Source organism: Musa acuminata, chromosome BXJ1-10 (genome assembly GCF_036884655.1).
Source record: "Musa acuminata AAA Group cultivar baxijiao chromosome BXJ1-10, Cavendish_Baxijiao_AAA, whole genome shotgun sequence".
In the NCBI taxonomy this organism is placed as follows: Eukaryota; Viridiplantae; Streptophyta; class Magnoliopsida; order Zingiberales; family Musaceae; genus Musa; species Musa acuminata.
The window spans coordinates 17,184,874-17,205,189 of record NC_088336.1 but is presented as its reverse complement, the minus strand read 5'-3'; the positions used below and the strand labels follow the sequence as shown (position 1 = coordinate 17,205,189).

Sequence of the window (20,316 nt, the reverse complement as noted above, 5' to 3'; positions counted from 1 at the left end):
TCAAAGGATCATTTCCTGTGACAATAATATCATCCACATATACTAAAAGATATATTATGCTTTCATTGTGCTGGCAAATGAATAACGAGGTATCAGACTTGGAATTGATGAAGCCAATTAAGGTCAAAAACGATCCAAGCTCGTTATACCAAGCCCTTGGAGCTTGACGAAGTCCATAAATAGCTTTTTGAAGTTTGCAGACATGCCTCGGATATTGAGGATGAACGAAACCAGGAGGTTACTGCATAAAGACATCTTCAGTAAGTGTCTCATGTAAAAAGGCATTGGTAACATCCAATTGTGGTATGTGCCAGCCTTTTGAGATGGCCAAACTCAAGATAAGACGGATTATTGTAGGTTTAACAACAGGACCAAATGTCTCTGTGAAGTCGACACCAGGTCGTTGATGAAACCCTTTGGCGACTAGACGTGCTTTATATCTGGCAACGGATCCGTTTGGGTTCCGCTTAATTCGAAAGACCCATTTACACCCAATGATATTTTGTGTGTGATGAAAGGGTACTAAAGTCCATGTAGAGTTATGGAGGAGAGCATCATATTCGTCATACATGGCTTTACGCTAGTGAGAAGATTTTTGAGCTTGAGTGATTGTAGTGGGTTCACTGGCCTCAGTGGAGGAACTTGTTTTAGCATATAAGTCAAGGACTTGACGTGGTTTGACAATACCACTTTTGGAGCGTGTTGTCATTGGATGTCGAGGGGGAATAGAAGTGGTAGATTGTGTTGGGGGTATAGCCGAGGGCGAGTCACTGTCATGGACCGGGCCAACCATTGGCATGACAACGTCACTAGGTCTAGGAGAAGGTAAAGCCAGTGGCAATGTTGCCAAATGTATTGCTTCATTAATAGGGGAAACTTGTGAGGAAGGGAGTGGAGAAATAGAGGGAGTGAGAAGCTGTTGAACTGGAGTAATAGTAGTATGCGGATCTTGAGGGTAAGGACTAGATGGTGTCATTGGAGGTTCGTGTGATGAGATCGGAGGGATATTCCATTGATGCATGTTTATCGGAGTAGCTGGCATGGTAGGATTATTTTGAAAAGGAAAGACAAACTCCTCAAAAATAACATGACATGATATAAAAACTTTTTTAGTTTGGGGTTCATAGCATCGAAAAGCATTATGTTCAAGAGAGTAGCCTATAAAAGTGCAAGGCTTAGATCGTGGTGTTAGCTTATGTGACGCATAGGGACGAAGCCATGAATAACATAAACAATCAAAAACTTTGAGTTTATGAAGGTTTGGAAGCTTATGGAATAATTTTTCAAATGGTGACTGGTATTGTAAGATTGGAGTGAGCATACGATTAATGAGATAAACTGCAGTTTGAAAAGCTACCGACCAAAAATGTGGTGGCATGGATGCTTGATGTAGAAGGGAGAGACCAGTTTCAACGATATGCCGATGTTTGCGTTCGGTAGAGCCAACCAATTGGGGAGTATGTGGGGGTGACTTGAGGTGTTGTATGCCACAAGCAGAGAGACAGGATGCGAGGGCTTGATATTCGCCTCCGCCATCAGAGTAAACTGTTTTAATGGAAGATTGAAAAAAAATTCTCGACCAACTTTCGAAAGTTGGTAAATACTGTGGAAACATCAGACTTATGGTGGAGAGGATATAACCATGTGTACTTAGTAAAATAGTCTACAAAAATGACATAAAAGCGAAACTTGTCAAAAGAAGGAATTGGGGTAGGGCCCCACACGTCGGTATAAATGATTTCAAATGGTTTAGAGCAAGAAATGGAGGTTGTCCCAAAATACAGTCTATAACTTTTATTGCAAAGACAAGCATCGCAATGATTGATAGTGTTACTGATTTTCAAGGTAGGAAGAGAATAACGAGAAAGTAATTTTTGCTGGATAAAAGGGGAGGGATGACCAAGACGACGATGCCATACATCAACTGGAGCTGCGACTGAAGAGTGAGCAGTAGGAAGGGTAATTTGCGAAGCGGATGACCACTCATAAATGTTGTCTTTGTTCTGGCCTTGGACCAAGGATGCCCCCGTGCTCAAATCCTTAACAAGAAAAAAGTTAGGGAAGAATTCAATTGAGGTATTATTTTGTTTACAGAATTGAGAAACAGAAATAATGTTTCTTTTAATGTTAGGTGCACACAAAACATCATCGAGTGTAAAAGTTGTGGTAAGTGAACTAAGCGTTGAGGAACCAGAATGAGTAATAGGAATTCTTTTACCGTCACCGATGATGATATCTTTATTTCCGTCATAATTGCTGTGGATGGACAAGTTTTGAAGATCAGAGGTGATGTGATGAGAGGCGCCCGAGTCCACAATCCAATTGGGTTGGGTAGGAGTTGGAGTAGCCATGAAATTCGCTTGAGGCCACTGTGATGGAGCAGGGAGTCTAGGGCGAGACCGACAGACTTTCGCTAAGTGTCCGACTTTATCACATAGTTGGCAAATGACTCGTTGGTGGCTTGTGAAGTTAGGATGCGATGGCTGAAAGTTATCACCTTGATATGGATAAGGGGGGTTTGGTTTGGGCCCCATAGGGCTAGGAGGCAACTTAGCCAAATCGTTGTTGACGTGCTTATTGTACTGGTTACTCTTCCTCTTGGATTTTTGATTGACCTGAGCTGTAATAGGTGGTCCGGGCAACCTATCATCACGCTTCAAGTATGTCTCATAGTCGATCAACTTATCATAAAGTTCTTCGAATGATATTGGTGAGTTGCGTGCTCGAAGTGCTGTTGTCAGTTCCTTGTACTCGCCTCCTAGGCCATTAAGGGTATGGATTAGGACTTCTTCATCACTGAGAGAATGACCTATCAAAGCTAAATCATCGATGATAACTTTGATATGTTGTAGATAATCAGCAATAGTACTTCCCTCTTGTTTCGTTTTCATCAGATTGGAGTGAAGTCCGAGCATGCGAGTACGCGAGCGATTTGCCAAAGTTGTTTGTAACTTGCACCACGCTTCTGCAGCAGTCGTACATGAGGATATCAGCGGGGCAATGGATCCAGCAACGGAAGCTTGAATAGCTTGGAGGATGAGGCGATCTTGACGTAACCATAGTTTATGGTCTGGATTTGGCACTGGACTAGGTTCATCTGAGATGTTGATCATTTCAGGTGGACACTGGAGAGAGCCATCAACGTAACCTAGGAGATCATAACCAAATAGAAGATTAGAAAGTTGTGCCCGCCAAGATGCGTAGTTGCCGCCTTTGGATAATTTGAAGGGAATAAGTGCTGCAGCATTGATGGTGATAAGGCTTTGAGAAGTGCTTAGAGTCCCTACAGAAATAGGGACAGGAATATCGGAAGAGGAAAATGAAGACATCCCATATATTTTGTGGCGGTTTAAGTGATCTTTACAAAAGATGTAAAGATATAGGAGGGATGGAGGAGGAGAAAAGTAGATCGATGCACTGCAAAGGAGGCTGCAACGATGCACTACAGAGGAGGCTGCAACGATGCACTGCAGAGGAGGCTGCAGCAATGAGCAAGAAATCTGCAGCGATTAGGTGAAAAGAAAGAAAGAAAAAATCTACAGTAGTTACAGTCGTAGAGAAATTACTGCGGCAGAGGGAAGCGGTTGCAGATGGAAGCTGTAAAAACTGCAATCGTTCCTATTGCCACAGGAAGGCAGTGATGGCTGTGGCGGTAAGGATGGCGGCAGCAACACTTCTCGCTCGAGTGAGATGTGGGAACGAGGAGGAAAGGTCGCTGACCGAGGAATAATTGCAAGGACGACGGAAAAGCAGTAGTAGAAAGCCTTTTCTTTTGCCGTCGGAGTTGGAGCTGACCGAGGAATAGTTGCAAGGACGACGGAAAAGCAGTAGTAGAAAGCCTTTTCTTTTGTCGTCGGAGTTGGAGAAGCAACAGTGATGAAGAGAGCTTGCTCTAGGCAAGTGGCTCTGATATCATGATAAAAATTAAATGAAGAATATAGAAAGATAGAAGTTGTAGAAGAAACTATGAAATGTATAAGATGTAATTGTCTAGTTCATTTTGATAGTGAGCTCTTGATAGCTATTTATACACACTCAGCAGGGAGGATTTTTCTTGAGAAATCTTATCTACTTATCACTTATGTTGCAGAAGCTCTACAGTAATCGCATGTCAAGGAATTGTCTGTCAATTTGGTATCTGATATGTATCAAACGACTAAAGTTTTCAGCTAAGTAATGAACCAGATCTGATAACTTTATGACCACTGAGATCTGCTGTCTTTAACAATTACAAGATGGATCATATTTTTCCAAGAGACGACGGTCAGTATGAGAATCTCGGCATATAAGCCAATCAAACTAAACATAGAGCTAGCAGGGCATGGATGCCAAGAAAGATTCGAGTTTGATGGTGATACGTTCCATTGAATATCGAAGTCACATATCATCGTTGAGGAGCACATCTACGAGAAAGATGTAGGTGAGGGATAATGAAAGGAAGAGGATCTCTAAACTCCACCGATCTATGTGCTTATCTGTTAAACTAAGTTGCTGGCGTCATCCCTTACCTTTCTTCAAGTCATACATGTCAAAGGATGCTAACCGTGGAATGAGGAAGGCATGACCAGTTCAAAACATGGGTATGAAAACAGCAGCAAAGGGTTCGATATCGACGATACGAAATCTTCTAACGAGGAGACTTTGATAGCCCTCCAAGAGGGATTTCTTGAGTTCGGAGCTGATAGATGAATCTCTCAGCGCAGGAAGAAGTTTGCAAGAGATGTAAGAGGATCCGAGTCAAGTCATTATCACGCGTGCGTGGACTTTTCTTCCTGAGTACATGCTTTGAATCTGCAAATAAGTAGGAACAAACATGTGGAGCAATAGATGCCATGTGCATTAGGGAATAAATTGAGTCCACATATGGCACAGGTTATCCAACGCAATGAGAAGATAGATGGTGAGGTTTCTTCAGATGTCGGAGGCTGCTTGACAAGCTGCAGTATGTATACACTTCCAGGTAGAGTCGTGTGACAAAATACAGCATTCTACGTATCTATACTAAAGGAAACAAGCGGTAGTAACTCGTACTGTGTCCCTGTGCAGGTACGCTCTTGTATATTTGTCTTGGACGTACGTGGAGGTTAAACGAGTCGAGTCCATCCATGCACTCCATGGCGTTTTATCTTTCTCAAAACCAATATAGAGCTCTACAAAAGCAACCTAAAACAAAACAACAAGTGGCAACTGCAATTGAGTTGTATTGACAACAATGGCATGAGAAAGTTTTCCACGACTAGTCAATCAGAATACAATAGTCAAGACATGGTTAGGTCCCTCTCCCCCACAGAGATGCTCTTCTCATCTTCTGCTCTTCTTCGTTCTTTATTCCCCCTCATGCTGCTGATCTAATATCCTAAGTTAACCAACACATATAATGAAGAACCAAAAGGAATTAACTAATCAATAAACAATGAAATTAATACTCGGATAAGGTCTGGTTGTGCATCATGATCAGAACCAGTCCTGCGACAGGTCGCAGTCGTCGTTCTCGCCGATCAACCCCGGATCGTCTTCTCCCCGTTGTCGCACGGAGCGCTGAGAGCCATTGCCATCGGATGAAGAGCTTTCATGAGATAGGGTCCTTTTCGATGAAGACGGTTCATTGCCTGAGGGCAGCACCTCGGGCATTCTTTGGGCATCAGTTGCAGCAGAAGCGGCGGCGGCGGTGGCGGCGGGTCGTCGATCAAATGATCTCACGCAGCCTGACTTGGTATACATGCGGCACACGCTGAATTCGCTGCGGAGCTGTGAAAGAAGAAGCGCAAGATGCAGGAGTTTACTGCAATGGTGCGAAGTGGACTGATAGGGTTCTGGTGCCACTATGGAGGCAATGATTACCTTCTGTGTTGCGCTTAGCGGAACGGTGGTTGCACCTTCCTCGAGTGCTCTGTACTCGTTCATCTTCCACCTGGTCTTGGTTCCGGTGGGAGTTCGTCCTTGGTAGAAGACCATGGTCCTCTTCATACCCATGACTCGGTTCGTGGACGAGAACACGTAGCTCAGGGATCCGGTGGCCTTCCAGTAGCCCGATGGCGTGGTTCGAGTCGGCCGCCCTCCATGCGCTTCCCTCTCCTGCCTTGGGCATAAGAACAACCATTGCTCTCCATCTCGCCTGCAATGCTCTCCAGACAACGCTACGCAGCACCACGTTCCGCCAGATCAAGATCATCAGCAATATATGTAGGGAAAGAAGACTCTACAAGACAATGAAAAGAAGCTGCGCTTACGAGGAAGCTGCCATGGATCGAGGCAGTAGACATCAACCACAGGGATGACCTGTTCCATGTCTTCTCTTCGGTTCTCGAGCTTGTTCTGAAGGTAGAAACCGATCAACTCTTCTTCGGTCGGGTAGAAACGGAACCCCGGCGGGACGGTGTTCATCTCTCCCCCTTTCGTCTTTGCTGATTCCTTGTGGATCAACCTAGCTACAGGGCTGCAACTTGAGCTTCGGGGCTCAGAAGATTAATGGAAGGAAGGTCTGCTTCCATTTGGGATGGTCCGGGTCACTTATATATACAGGACTCGGATGAGGGGAAAGACAGAAAGGAGCAGTGATGGTGGGGCAACTGATGTGGAATTCTAATTAACATGCTGTGACCTTGTGGAAACCCACGATGAGGAAGGCAATGACCGGGTCAATCTCCTCCCGAGTTCCCTTTTCATAAGCTTTAAGAATGAATTCTGTATCTCTTACGAATCTTATACAGGGGGGAGTAGGTCAGCCTTTGCCTACACGAAACTGGGATAACTCTATACCAAGTTGTGTCTTCTTCTGTAAGACCTCTGACACCTCACAAGAACTTAAAGTTTCCCTCGATCCGGACTTGACTCGTTCTGATGCCGAGATTATACTGCTCAGGGATAAATACTGGCAGTCTAAATCATAAGTTACTCACTGTTATTATTTGTCAGTGGGAACGCCAAGCAACGTCGCGACAAGGATCCTAACATGAGGCATTGATTTCTTCCACGCTCCGTGGTGGTCCATGACCGAAGTCTCCCGTGATGTTCATCAGCTATCCAAGCGGTCGTCCTTCACTGCGCATAAGAGAAAGATAGATAGGTTCGTCTCGCATTCAAGTACTTGGGTTGCTGGATCCAGCAACCGTACAGCAAGTCACTCGTTATGCTTTAGAGTTTACAGCGAATCGAAACGGACAAGGGAATTATCCTGTGCCCAATGCTTTGCCAAGCCACCCAATCGGACTGTGGCAAGTGGGGAACACAAAGGAGGAGGAGGAGGAGGAAGAGGTTGATGCTCTTCCGCGGCTTGCTGTTTGACAAACGCGTGGGTTGATCACTTCCACGCCCTTTTCTAATATCAAATGTCAAATGGAAATATGCATTGGATTCCGATGAAGCGGACGGGAGTCAATTGGGAACCAGGAGAGGACGTTAACGCGGCTGTGCAGACCGGAGATAGATCCCCTTGACGCACAACACGACTCCCATTGCCACTTGTGGAGATGATCGCGACAGCATGACGTATTCGGCACTCTGACTTGGTCCATCCCAACGTGTGAGTAGAGGTGACACAAACCATCGTCTCAAACAACTCCGTTTACCAGTTAAACGACGCTGACATCTCTAGATCCTTCCAATCTCTCTCTCTCTCGCTCAATCCATCTATGGTAATCCTCTCACGTGGCTTCTTCATCTGATTTCGTGCTCTCCCTTCAGGACTCCTCGAGTAAACTCAAGCACGAAACAGCGGACGGGTTGAACTGATTGGAGTCGAGAGAAAGAGTAGGAAGGAGGTAACAGGAGGGAAATGCATGCATGTGTTAGCTGAACTGCCCACATTAACATATTAGTAAACAAGTAGCAGTAATCACTGATGCTTACTCAAAAAAAGTTCTTTTAGCTGTATAGAACTAACTATAAGCTCCTAATGGAAACCATCTGTTTCATTTCTATCTCTTGCTTTTTGTAGCTTAAACAACAGTACACCAGAACATCTTACAACGACGGTGTGTGGAAGCAGTTGAAGTTTCAACTTAGAGAGAGAAAAAGAGAATTAAGGTAGCAATCAGATTTAACACAAGTAGCAATCACTACCATCCATTCAGACAATTGTTATCCTTGTTGGTTAAACCAAGTTATGAGCTAATCTGTAAGAACAGGTGGATAAAAGGGACATGAAAGCGACAAGAACTATAACGATACACCTGAGGAATTAGCAGTCTAAAACTGTACATATACCAGTATCATCATTACAGGCCTCTTGATTACCACAGGAGGAAGAACGATGACTCATAAATGGAGAAAACATTCAGCACATCCCCATCATAAAGCACTAAAATGGAAGAGGAGGATGTTGTATGTAAAATAGACCAATGTCGTGAAGAAGCACATCGAATGGAAGAAGCAACCAAATGATCCTACCTCAGGTACCATGGACCAAGCCAATTGGTGCTTGCTCTCGTACTACAAGTGCGGATGAAGCCTAATACTACACCAATTTTGGTATCTCCTTTCTAAGATTTTCTTTCCTTCTATTAGATTTTTACTAATCAATATTGATCCTCTGTTAGATTATCTGATGTTATCTAATTAGGTAAAATATATTATAGATATATTTAGATTTTAATTATAATTATCGATTAATAATAAGAAAATTCAATTATAATAGGATTTCCTAGGAGATTATCAAGAGATTTTCCTAGTTACTTATTTTAGATCTTCTACTCTCATTTATAAATAGATATGACCTTCTAAGAACTTAATATATAAGGTCATATGAATAATAAGAATAGAGGAGAAGACGAGTCTAGTTCTCGTTACAAATTGATATTATTATTTTGAATTCGTTGACGATGTATTTACAAATGAGATAAAGATGTACTTACAAATGAGATAAAGATTTTGTAAGAATCATTAAAAAGTATGTATTATAAATTTAAATTTATTATTATTTAATTTTATATTTTGATATTAAAATTTTTTGTGTAATAATAATCATATTTTTATACTCGGGCAATCTCAACTTCAAACAGTAAATCAGAAGATGATCCATGAGCCTAAGTAATCAAATTGGCACAGTTAGGAGCTCAAAGACTACAATCAAAGGTCATCAATTCACTTGATTTTATGATCGAATAAAGATATTGTCAACATCATAACATTATTATATGAGTCTCATTTTATTTTTCTTAAATAAAAAAATAGCACCACCCGTCATCAATTTCTTATTTTTTTCAACACTATTTTACTAAAATAATTATTTACAAATTCACTTTCACATTTTAGTGTGTTTATTTATTATATTTAATTTACTAATGTTTGTTTTCATTAATTATTAGCATTGTCTTTTGTTTTATGAATTAAATGATTTTTATTTTTCAATCTATATTTTTTATTTTCATGAAAAAATAAAATGGTGATTTTGTTATATCAAAATAAAAACCATCAGCCTATTTGAATATAATATATTTTGTTGAGCTCATTAACACGGGTTTATAAATAATAAATTTAAAATTAATATAAAACAAGGGCTAATTAGTAATCAAGACAACAGTAATGACTAAGCTATAAATAATCTGGGTGAGTCCGCCACGCCATTTACTCCGACCTGGGCCCAAATCCATTGCCCTTCCTCGCCTTCCGCAGTCGATCTCTCCGGCGACGGCATGATTTCTCCGGTAATCTTTCTCGATCTATATCTGCATCAGTCTTTAGTCTCGAAGATGTACAATCTATCTAGGTTGAATTGAACTTTTTTTCCTTTTGATCCGACGCAGGAAACGAGTCCGCCGAGGTCATCCTCGCAGAGCCCTAGATCTCCGCCAGCGGCGCCCTTCCTCTATATATCCGTCACCGAACCCGTCAAGTTAGGCAATGGCGTCCAGGCCTACATCTCCTATCGCGTTATCACTAGGGTGAATCTCTGCCCACACAATTCCCCTCTTTTGTTTTGGAACTTGCTTAATCTTTTATTTCTTTTTGGTGCCCGAAGCTTGTTGTCGTTTTATCATCTTTCCATCGAATTAGGGATTGATTATAAGGGAATGCTGTTGGAATTGCCTTTTCGTTGTAAATTTATCTTTTGTCAAGCTAGATTGTGTGGATAAACTTTTGGCTGCTGTGTAAAGATGATCTGGATTTACTGATATTTTCATGGCTAGGAGTAACCACTTTGGTTTACATTAGGCTTCAAAGTAATCTGTAAATATCTTGACGCACGTTTAAAGCCTTTGTCTTCGGGATCCAAAGATGCTCTCGATAGTTTGGTGTTTAGGTTCAGCACATCTCATGATACTTTAGGTTTCAAAATTATTTAAACATCTCGAGGAGTATCTTTTAAATCCTATTATACTGAACATGACTACCTTAGTGTTGCACTTGCCCATAAGGTGGCAAGGATGTTGCTAACTTGCTATATGCCCATGATTATCAAAATGCCCATGCTACATGGGCACGGGTCTTGGCATGCGGCCTTGCTCGTGCTCGATGCTAATAATTCACCAAAACAATGCTTGCTGGATATCATGGGAGCATGACACTTGGGCAGACCATGGTCCATTACTGACAAAGAATATGCTTGGCTGGTGGGTTCATTGTGAAAATGTTCACATAAGATCTTTGGTGTGTGGCATGGCTTCTGATATGGTTGACTTTCTTCTCTTTTCCTTACTGGTTTAGCTACTGTGCTTTTTTGAACTAGATTGGTCAGTGATATTATGTTGACAATTGTACCTTGAGATTGTGAGGAACATGTATGTCTACTCAGGGATGTCCATTGTTGATTTGCAAAACATAGTGTTGTCCTGCCTTTTGAGCAGGTCGTTTGGATTCAAATTCCCAAGAAAGGGATATTAATATACCAATCTGTGCAGAGAAGAAGTAGTAGATCAACTGTGTTGCATAAAATTGAAAGCTGCTATTTTCATAAATCCATTGGTGGGTTATATTTATTATATTTTGCTCTCATATAATGGTTTTTAGTAATGCTGAAATAGATAGTTCTGTATCTCAATTTCCTTTTTTCCCTTGTGGTTTTAATTTAATATGCTTATTTGTTGGATAGTGAAAGATAATCTTCTATCACTTTTTTATCATGACTGTATCTGCAGACAAATCTTCCTGAATTTCAAGGGCCAGAGAAAATTGTCATTCGCCGGTACAGTGATTTTGTGTGGTTGCATGATAGACTAGCTGAAAAGTACAAAGGAATATTTATTCCTCCCCTTCCAGAGAAGAGTGCTGTAGGTAATACAAAAGAATCATTTTCTTATTATATGTAGCTTCTTTGTTGTGACTCACATGAAAGGAAGAAAATGACATTTGTTTGTTTGTCATTGGCAATTATGATGAATATATCCATTCTGTTTTCTCATAACTGTATATAGATGTGCAACTATAATTTTAACCAACAAATTATGTTCACAGTGTCGGGTGTTGACTTTGTAGATCATAAGCAATTTTTGCAAAATAAGCAGTTGGTGTGAGTTTATTTTTAATCTTAACCAACAAGCCATATTTCACCTATGTAAAGATGGATTCCTAGATAATGGACAATTGGTTGCTAATCTATTAGTTGTCTTGACACCCGTGTGATGTACCCAGAGAAGTTCCGTTTCAGCACTGAGTTTATTGAGATGAGGCGTCAAGCACTGGATATATTCATAAACCGAATAGCTTCTCACCCTGAACTGAAGCAAAGCGAGGATTTGAGGACCTTTCTGCAGGAAGATGAAGAGGTATAATCTAGTATCACTTCTAATTTCTGCGATTGCCTGAAGTAAAGATGCAAAACTGTTATGTTTGGATATAATTACTACCTATCTCTAGAGTACTACATGTAAACATTTTGAGCATTTTTCGGCTGATTGACATGTGATATGCCATTCTGGGCATCTTCAGATCTATTCTTATATCACTAATTCAATGATGGTTGTTATTACTTTGTCTTTGGTAGCAGTTAGTAAATCCTGGTCTTGGTCTCTGGAATTTGTCACTAAAAGCTCTAGGTATTATTCAATGAATATTTTCTAATTTCAGGGAGTAGATTATATATTCTACAATGAAAGGAAAATACTAATGTTTGTCATTACCTTCTGCGCCATTGATAAAGTGGTTAATCCATGAGTTTGCTACCATATGACCAACCTAAAAATTGGGAATTAACCAATTGTTGAGGCTTCCACTGCAGATTTTGGACATAAGGTTGTTGAGGCATCCATTGTTTGCACAAGGTTTTGCTTCCATTTTGAATCAGATACTGTTGCTATCTTTACTAATGTCACTCTATAAACACAATTTATTTGACCACTGTTGCTTTGAATTTGTGGCACAATGTTGCAATTTCATGTGACCTTCCTGATCTAATTCTAAGGAGCCTATAGCATCCATATTGATTATTGCATATTATCAGGATTTTAGCTAAATGAAAAGGCTATTCTTTCTCCCAATCAAGTAAACATGCTTTGAATCTGTTTCTTTTCTCTGGCTATGAGGATCCAGCAGTTCTCAAAGAGCATTTTGTTTCAAAAGATGATTATGTGATGTTATCTATGATACTGTGTGCAGACAATGGAGAGAGCAAGGTCCCAGGAGACTGGTATTTTCAAGAAGCCTGCGGATTTGATACAAATTTTTAAGGTATCTTCTCTCATTATTCAGAAAAATGAAATGCCGAGTATCTTTTGATATCTTTAGTCAACTTAAAGAATCAATCTGTTATAAAACATAATGCTCTACTGTTTTGGTAGCTGCTACATAATTTGACTTTTTTCTTATAAACCAAGATTAATTAATTCAATATTATTCTAAGTGTTGCCTATGGTTCTTGCTTTCTCCAACTTATAAACTAAGTGCTATAATTGGTTTTTCTTTTTCATCATAACTTGCACTTAACAGTGAGGGTATTTGACCATGTATATCTTTAGTGAACATATGATTTTGCTCTTATTCCACTTGAGAGGCAAACACTGATCTAAAGGATCCATCCTTACAGGATGTGCAAACAAAAGTAAGCGATGTGGTCCTTGGAAAGGAGAAACCAGTGGAAGAGACGGACCCTGAGTACGAGAAGCTAAAGCACTATATCTTTGGTCTTGAAGACCATCTAGCAGAGACACAAAAACAGGCTTTTCGTCTTGTAAAGAGGCACAGAGGTAGTATCTTCCGTGGTACATATTTTATTAATTATCTGTCATGTGCTGTTGTTTGATCTGTTAACCTGGAATTAATGGTCATGCTTTGTGCGTTTTTTGCTCCCAGAACTGGGACAGTCATTGTCTGACTTTGGGAAGGCTATGAAGCTCTTAGGTGCCTGCGAAGGAAATTCTCTTGGAAAGGTTTTTTCAGAGCTTGGTGCAAAGTCAGAGTTGTTATCAATAAAGTTACAGAAGGAGGTGCACTGTTGAACTTGGTCTCTTCATTGTTTGCCACATCGTATGTCCAGTTGGTTCACAAGTTCTATTTGATGCTGAACACCTTATTCTCTTGCAGGCTCACAACCTTTTAATGAATTTTGAAGAACCCTTAAAAGATTATGTGCGAGCTGTACAGTCTATTAAGGTCAGTTTATCTATTCTTTGATACAAGACAAGCAAAGAAACTTCCCATTAGGTACAATGATTTCAATAGGCACTCGGGAGCTCGATTAGGCGCTCGGGTGAGGCGAGGCCCGAGCGCCTTGCTTCATTTTCAAGCGGTGCGCTTCAAAGAGGCGTTGCCTGGACGCTCGCCTGAACCTAGGCGCCGGGCGCTTTGGGCAAGCGCCCGGTTAAACCAAGCGACCGAACCAGTGTTTTAGGTCTGGTTCGGTCTCCGGTGTTTTGGTTGGTTCAATCGAACCAACTAAAGCATCGATATCAGCCTTCCTCTCGCAACTTCCCAACCCTAATCCTGCTCGCCGCTCCCGCTCTCGCTCCCGCTGCTTGCTACTACTGCTGCAGCTACCATTGTCACCGCTGCCGCTGCCAATGTCGTTGCTCGCCGCTCCCGCTCTTGTTGCCATTGTCGTCGCTCGCCGCTGCCACTGTCGTTGCCATTATCGTCGCTCTCGCTGTTCGTTGCTACCGCTGCCGTTGTTGTTACTTTCAGTCAACAGCCTCGATCTTCCTCTTACTCACACTCTTCTCAGTTTGATAGTATAGTATTAACAGTATACTACTAACTGTATACTAGTAACAATATTTTTATTTATTAGATTAATAATATATTATTTTGATTTTAATACTGTTAATTTTTATTTATTTGAAATTATTGTTATTGTTTTGAATTTTGAGACCTTTTGTTAATGTGATATTATGATTTTACAAGATTTTCTTAATATCATATTTTTATTTAAATAATTATATTTATTAATTATATTATATATTTTTATATTTTAGCGTCTTGTTTCGTTGAGGCGAGTGTCTAGCGCCTCGGACGTTTTTGGACCTTAATGTCTTTTGACGCCTATCACTTTTTAAATCACTGATTAGATATTCAAATTCTATGAGAGTGTGATCTTACCACTATTTTACAGAAGCAAAAATTGTCTTGAGTCTGTTATCAAATGGAACTAGAATATTTCAAGAATAAGGTTTAGTTATTACTTATTTCAGTATCTTCGTTGGTGGCTCATCATGATGCTTGTGTTTGTAAGCAGGTTACTTTTGCTGATAGAGCTAATGCTTTCAGACAGCACTGTGAGTTGGCTGAAACAACCAAGCTAAAGGAGATCAACCTGTATGTTTATCAAATTGTTCTTAATATCAATATTCTATTTTTATGGAACTTGAAGTAATAATATCTATCTATCTAACTACTATCTGCAATATTATCAAGTAGCGCTGGCTGAATGATTCTCTCTTCACCATGCTTTATCAATATATTACACTACTGGAGGTCCAATAGAATTGCAACTTCGTGTGTTGGGGCTTTTGTCTATCTGCTTTAGCAGCAGATTTAGCTCATTTAAACTTTCTATTAATTTCTAATTTTGACAATATGCAGAGACAAATTGAACCTTATGCGCTCAGACAAGGTTAGAGAAGCCGAAATGGAATACAGGGAGGTAAGCCTCTTACTTGCACATTATGCACGCAAACACACACACATGATCAAACAAATATGCTTGGGTTCTAAATGCGTCTATTTTGTGACGCTATGCAGCTGAAAGCAGAGAGTGAACAAGCAACCAGAAGATTTGAGACAATTGTTAGGTTGATGAATGAAGAGATAGTGCGGTTTCAAGAACAGAAGACTGCAGACATGGGACTTGCCTTCCATCAATTTGCCAAGGGTCAAGCAAAACTTGCTAATGACATAGCCGACGCTTGGCGCAGCGTCCTACCCAAGATCGAAGCATGCTCTGTTTCCTCACAACATGGCTAGCTCATGTTGTTCCACTTTGTGGTACTACGTGTTCGGTGGTTGGTACAAGGAAGAATTTGAGAACTTGGAACAGTGTAATAGCTCGTGTGTTACTATTTTGACTGTGTTATATATATATATATATATATATATATATATATATATATATATATATATATATATATATATATATATATATATATATATATATATATATATATATATATATATATATATATATATGGACGCAGCTGCTGTCGAGTTAGCTGAAGCCGGAGACTCTTACGCACCTTTTTTTTTTCGCTGTATCAAAAGCATGATATTAATTTTTAGGAAATATTTTCTTTCCTATGGTTGTAAGATAAATAATATAAATTGTCCGGTGAACAAAATATGTCAAGATTTTATATATATATATATATATATATATATATATATATATATATATATATATATATATATATATATATATATATATATATATATATATATATATATATTGTCGGGAAAATGTGACATGAGGAATAATTTTCAAAAATAAGACACATGCGAAGGAATCAATGTTGAAGCTTGCTTGACAATTCCCTTGCTAATGATAACTCCTTAAAAAGGTAGTAAGATTTTATTTTACTATTTATAATTTTGGTGTTATTGATTTTATTTATTTATTTTTAATTTTTATTTTATCCTAGTTGTCAATATCACTTTCTATGGACGTCATTGTCACTAACGTTGTTGCCCCCTTCGACACGTCTTGATTGGCTATCGTTGTCGTTGACATCCACACAATAACCCCTCAATGCTTGTTGTAAATGTAGTCAGAATAATACCACTCAATGTCCACCAATTAACCCCTCAACGCTTGTTGTAAGTGTACTCAGAATAATACCACTCAATGTCGTCACGTTGAATATTAGATTTTGATGATAAAATCAAATGATAATATTTATGATTTAATCTGTATTTTGAGTGACGTAAGATGCTTCGATCAGGGAGAGACAATTAAAGCAAGAAGAATCAGGTTGGGCCGGAGGAAAACATGTCAGAAGATTGGACGTCGAGCCGGATGATCGGTCGACGTATCGACAAAAGACTTCGGGCCATGGATTCAGGCATCGGGCCAAGAAGAGTGGATATTGCGCCAATGATATCGGAGTTGCGGAGGTCAAGTGGCCGATTGGGCAATAGGTCACAAGAGAGGACGATGCGCCGAAGAATCGGACGAAGCGTCGATGGATCAATGACATGCCGGACAATATGATTCATGCTTAGTAATAATTGTCTAGATTGAAGTGTGTTTTATGTGTGCAGGATTAACTACGATAGCAAAGCATAAAGCAAAATGAAGTTTCGGAGTCAAGAACGTGATTTCGTTGGGAGTTTGAGAGTTTGTCGGAAGTCTGGACGTTCATCGGAAGTTCTGCCGGAACCAACCGAGAAGTCCAGGAGCTTGCCAAAGAAGCTCATCGGAACTCGCAAAGAAGATCGTCATGAAATCCAGGAGCTTGCCGGGAGTCTGCCGGAACATTTCCGAGAGATTGTCGGAAGTTCACCGGAAGATCGCCGAAAGAAACTGGACTTATTTTGCTTAGAATATATCTTAGAAATCGTAGTTAGCACATAATTAGAGTTAGGATTGGGAGGTAATCTCATCAACTCTGTTAGAGGCCAACTGGGCCCGAAGTTGGGCTGGTTTGGGCCAGATTCAAGGCCCAACTAGGATGCTGAAAGCTTAGTCGACGGTGGCACCGCCTGAGGAACAACATCCCAAGAATTCTGGACGGTGGTACCGTCGGTAGTGAATATTGCCAATGGTGGTACCGCCCCTATCAAGCGGTGGTACCGCCTAGTGGTAGATCCTACGACAGTAGCACCACCCAGGAACGACGGAGGTACCGCCAGTACCCAGGAAACCTGGGATGAGACCTTTTTAGGCTCCAAGTTTGAATCAACTTGAAGCCTATAAATACCCCTCTCATCCCTGGTTAATTTAAAGTACGTACAGAGAGTTTAAAAGTGAGAGAACGTTGTAGAAATCACTTAAGAAATCCCCTCCTCTAGCTTAAACTTAGAATTCTATTTAAAGAGGAGTGTGTGCTCGTAAAGGTTGTCTCATGAATCGACGGAGTGGATGTAGGTCACGACGATCGAACCACTATAAAAATCTGGTTTGCCTTTTTTTTGTGCAATTTATCTTACTACAAACCTCATTACTGTGCTTTTACTATGCCTACACTCGCATGTGCTTTCAATCTAAGCATATTTTCGAAATCAGTTTTATCGTACGAAACGAAAGAATTTTCAGAACTGACATGATTTTTACCGCTACACTAATTTACCCCCCCTTAATGCCGACTCGTTCCTAACAGTTAGTATCAAAGCTTCGTAATTTCTCATTTGGTTTAACACTCAAGAGAAATGACTCTTTTTGGCTTTCAAGAGGGTTACTCTCTCATTTATCCTCCCTTGTTCAATGGGACAGACTACATATATTGGAAACCTCGAATAAGAGTTTTCTTGCTTTCGTTGGATTCGAATTTATGTAATATTGTTGAAAGCAGTTTTCGAAGGTTTTCTTTTCCAATGAACCATTGGAATGTTTTGGAGAAGAAGACTTATTCATTAAATGCTTTGTTTTGTGCCTTAGACAAAACTAAGTTTAATCATGTTTCTATGTGTGAAACAACTTTCGACATTTAGCACATTCTTGAAACCGCACACGAAGGCACTAGTAGAGTAAAAGTTTCGAAGATTAATCTTTTAATGCATGATTTCGAATTGTTTCATATGAAACCAAGCGAAACCATTGATGACATGTACACCCGTTTTACGGATGTTGTCAATGGTTTAAAAGCTCTTGGTAAATGCTTTTCTAATTTTGAACTCGTTAACAAGATTTTATGATCGCTTTCTAAAAAATGAGATTCGAAAATAACGGCTATTCAAGAATAAAAAAATTTGAATATTTTTTTGATCGAAAAACTTATCGGGTCTCTAATGACCTATGAAATGACGTGCAATGCACGTAAAGAACTTGAGAACCACATTCCAAAGAATAGGAAGGATTTCGGACTAAAAACAATCGAAGATCACTCGAGCATAAGCTCAAGTGATGGTGAACTTGAACTCCTCATGAAATTTTTAAAACAAGAATCAAAAATTAAAAATGTACTTAAAAAGAAAAAGAAGGTGACTTGGGACAAATCGAGTGCCTCCGAAGATGAGGAGAAAATCAACAAAAGCGAGGTGGCCAACTACGCCTTAACGGCATTCGACAATGAGGTAAACAACTCAAACGAAACTCCTTTAATTTATTTCAAAATTACATAATGCTTTTCGTGAGTTGTTCTTAAATTAGTTTAGAAAAATTATATATATATATATATATATATATATTTGAATTGCATGTTTAATGAAAATATAAAAATAAAATTGGATCATGCTTACCTTTTTAGTAATTTTAAAAAATAATCATGAAAATTATATGTTTTATGATAAACAAACAAAATGATTTTGATTAAAAATACCTTATGAAATCATGTTTGATTTGAAGTAATATCATGCTTAATGAGTTTATCTTTTAAAATATGCATGATGATTCTTGCGATTTATGGATTATCGATTTTTACCATAATGAAAGTGGCTTTTTCGGTTTTAAAAAGGATACATATCTTGATTTGGCATAAATGACAAGGGCATACTTATATGAAATAATGTAAATGTCATGGTTGACGATTTTATATTTAATTAAGTATGATTATTTCAAGAAATAATGTGTATCTTAATGATTTTCGATTTTGATTAAAACTATACTTGATGTCTTAATGAAAATGTTAAGAGCATGCTTAATATGAAATTATGCATGATGATTTTTGTGATTCATGGCCTATTGATCTTTGTCACAATGAAAATTGCTTTTTCGGTTATAAACAAGATGGATAGTTTTTATGACGAAACTTATTTTTTGATCCTAAACATTGATGCATGTTTTTATTTGGCATAAATGAAAAATGCATGCTTCTATGAAATCAATCTTATGAATTGAATTACTAAAAAGAGGAAAGCTTTCTCCTTGAAAAATTTCTCTACCTTATCGACTTTTTCAAAAAGGAGAGACTAATGAACCTTTTTTTTTTTTTTTTGAATCTATTGAAAATGATCTTGATTTGATGATTTAAATTTAAATAAGCTTTATCTTGATTTTTTGAAATTTATAACTTGAGATTTCTTATGCACAAATCAAGATCTCCTATGTTTCTTTTATCCACTTTTATAAAAAGAGATTTATTGAAATAAACCATGTCTTATGACATTCATGAAAAATTGAGACATTATGCATGAATAGAGTTCTCATGAGAATATATTTACGTTGTCTTCATTGAATTTTCTTGAAAAGATAATGACGATTTTGATTATTTGAATTTGAATGAGTTTTTACCTATATCATGATCTTGGTTTCTTGGAATTACTTGAGATTTAAATTTGAATCATAAAATTTCTTTTGCATGAATTGAGAACTTGTTCTTCTACAAGATTAAATGAATTTTATCTATATCATGATCTTCTTATAATTCTTTTCATTAATTATTTAAGAGGAGATTTGTTAAAATGGATCATGGTTTCTCTTAATTTCTCGAATGTTAGACTTGATCCTTCATTTTTTGATGATTGAAATAATGATTGAAACATTGATGATATGAATGCATGAAATGCTCATGATATTATTTTGATGCTCTAAAATGATATAAATTTGCTAGCTTATGAGTATCATATATGATATGATAATTGATTTATTTTTAGTATCATGCATAGAGTAAGGATGATATATAAAGTTTTAAAATTATGCATATTGTAAATTAAAACTATAATGATGCATAAACATATTGAAATAATGATTGAAATATTAATGTAATTATGAATGATGATATGATATTACGCATGGAATACTTCAACTTATGATAATGATGCATGCAATGATGAAAAATTGTTTTGACATTCATAACTTGA

General features: G+C 38.6%; 2 protein-coding genes across 3 annotated transcripts; one reads left to right on the top strand and one right to left on the bottom strand.

Annotated features, from left to right (window-relative positions):
- Nucleotides 1–5,179: 5,179 nt before the first annotated feature.
- LOC135595261 (NAC domain-containing protein 90-like) lies at nt 5,180–6,496 on the bottom strand. 2 transcript variants are annotated; one of them, XM_065085951.1, is made up of 3 exons: nt 6,231–6,495; nt 5,842–6,137; nt 5,180–5,748 (listed from the first exon to the last, which is right to left on the bottom strand). In XM_065085951.1, the coding sequence occupies exons 1-3, from the start codon at nt 6,382–6,384 to the stop codon at nt 5,455–5,457; spliced, it is 744 nt and encodes a 247-aa protein (XP_064942023.1). In that variant the 5' UTR covers nt 6,385–6,495; the 3' UTR covers nt 5,180–5,454. The 2 variants fall into 2 exon arrangements, with proteins under 2 accessions (XP_064942023.1, XP_064942022.1); XM_065085950.1 differs by having other exon boundaries at nt 5,379–6,137; nt 6,231–6,496.
- A 3,036-nt stretch (nt 6,497–9,532) lies between these two features.
- Nucleotides 9,533–15,431, top strand: LOC103999998 (sorting nexin 1). Its single transcript, XM_009421923.3, has 11 exons — nt 9,533–9,644; nt 9,744–9,881; nt 11,076–11,211; nt 11,569–11,702; nt 12,532–12,603; nt 12,959–13,118; nt 13,225–13,358; nt 13,456–13,524; nt 14,603–14,682; nt 14,950–15,010; nt 15,109–15,431. Exons 1-11 carry the CDS (start codon nt 9,633–9,635, stop codon nt 15,328–15,330), a joined length of 1,218 nt encoding a protein of 405 aa, XP_009420198.2. The 5' UTR covers nt 9,533–9,632; the 3' UTR covers nt 15,331–15,431.
- The last annotated feature ends 4,885 nt before the right edge of the window (nt 15,432–20,316 follow it).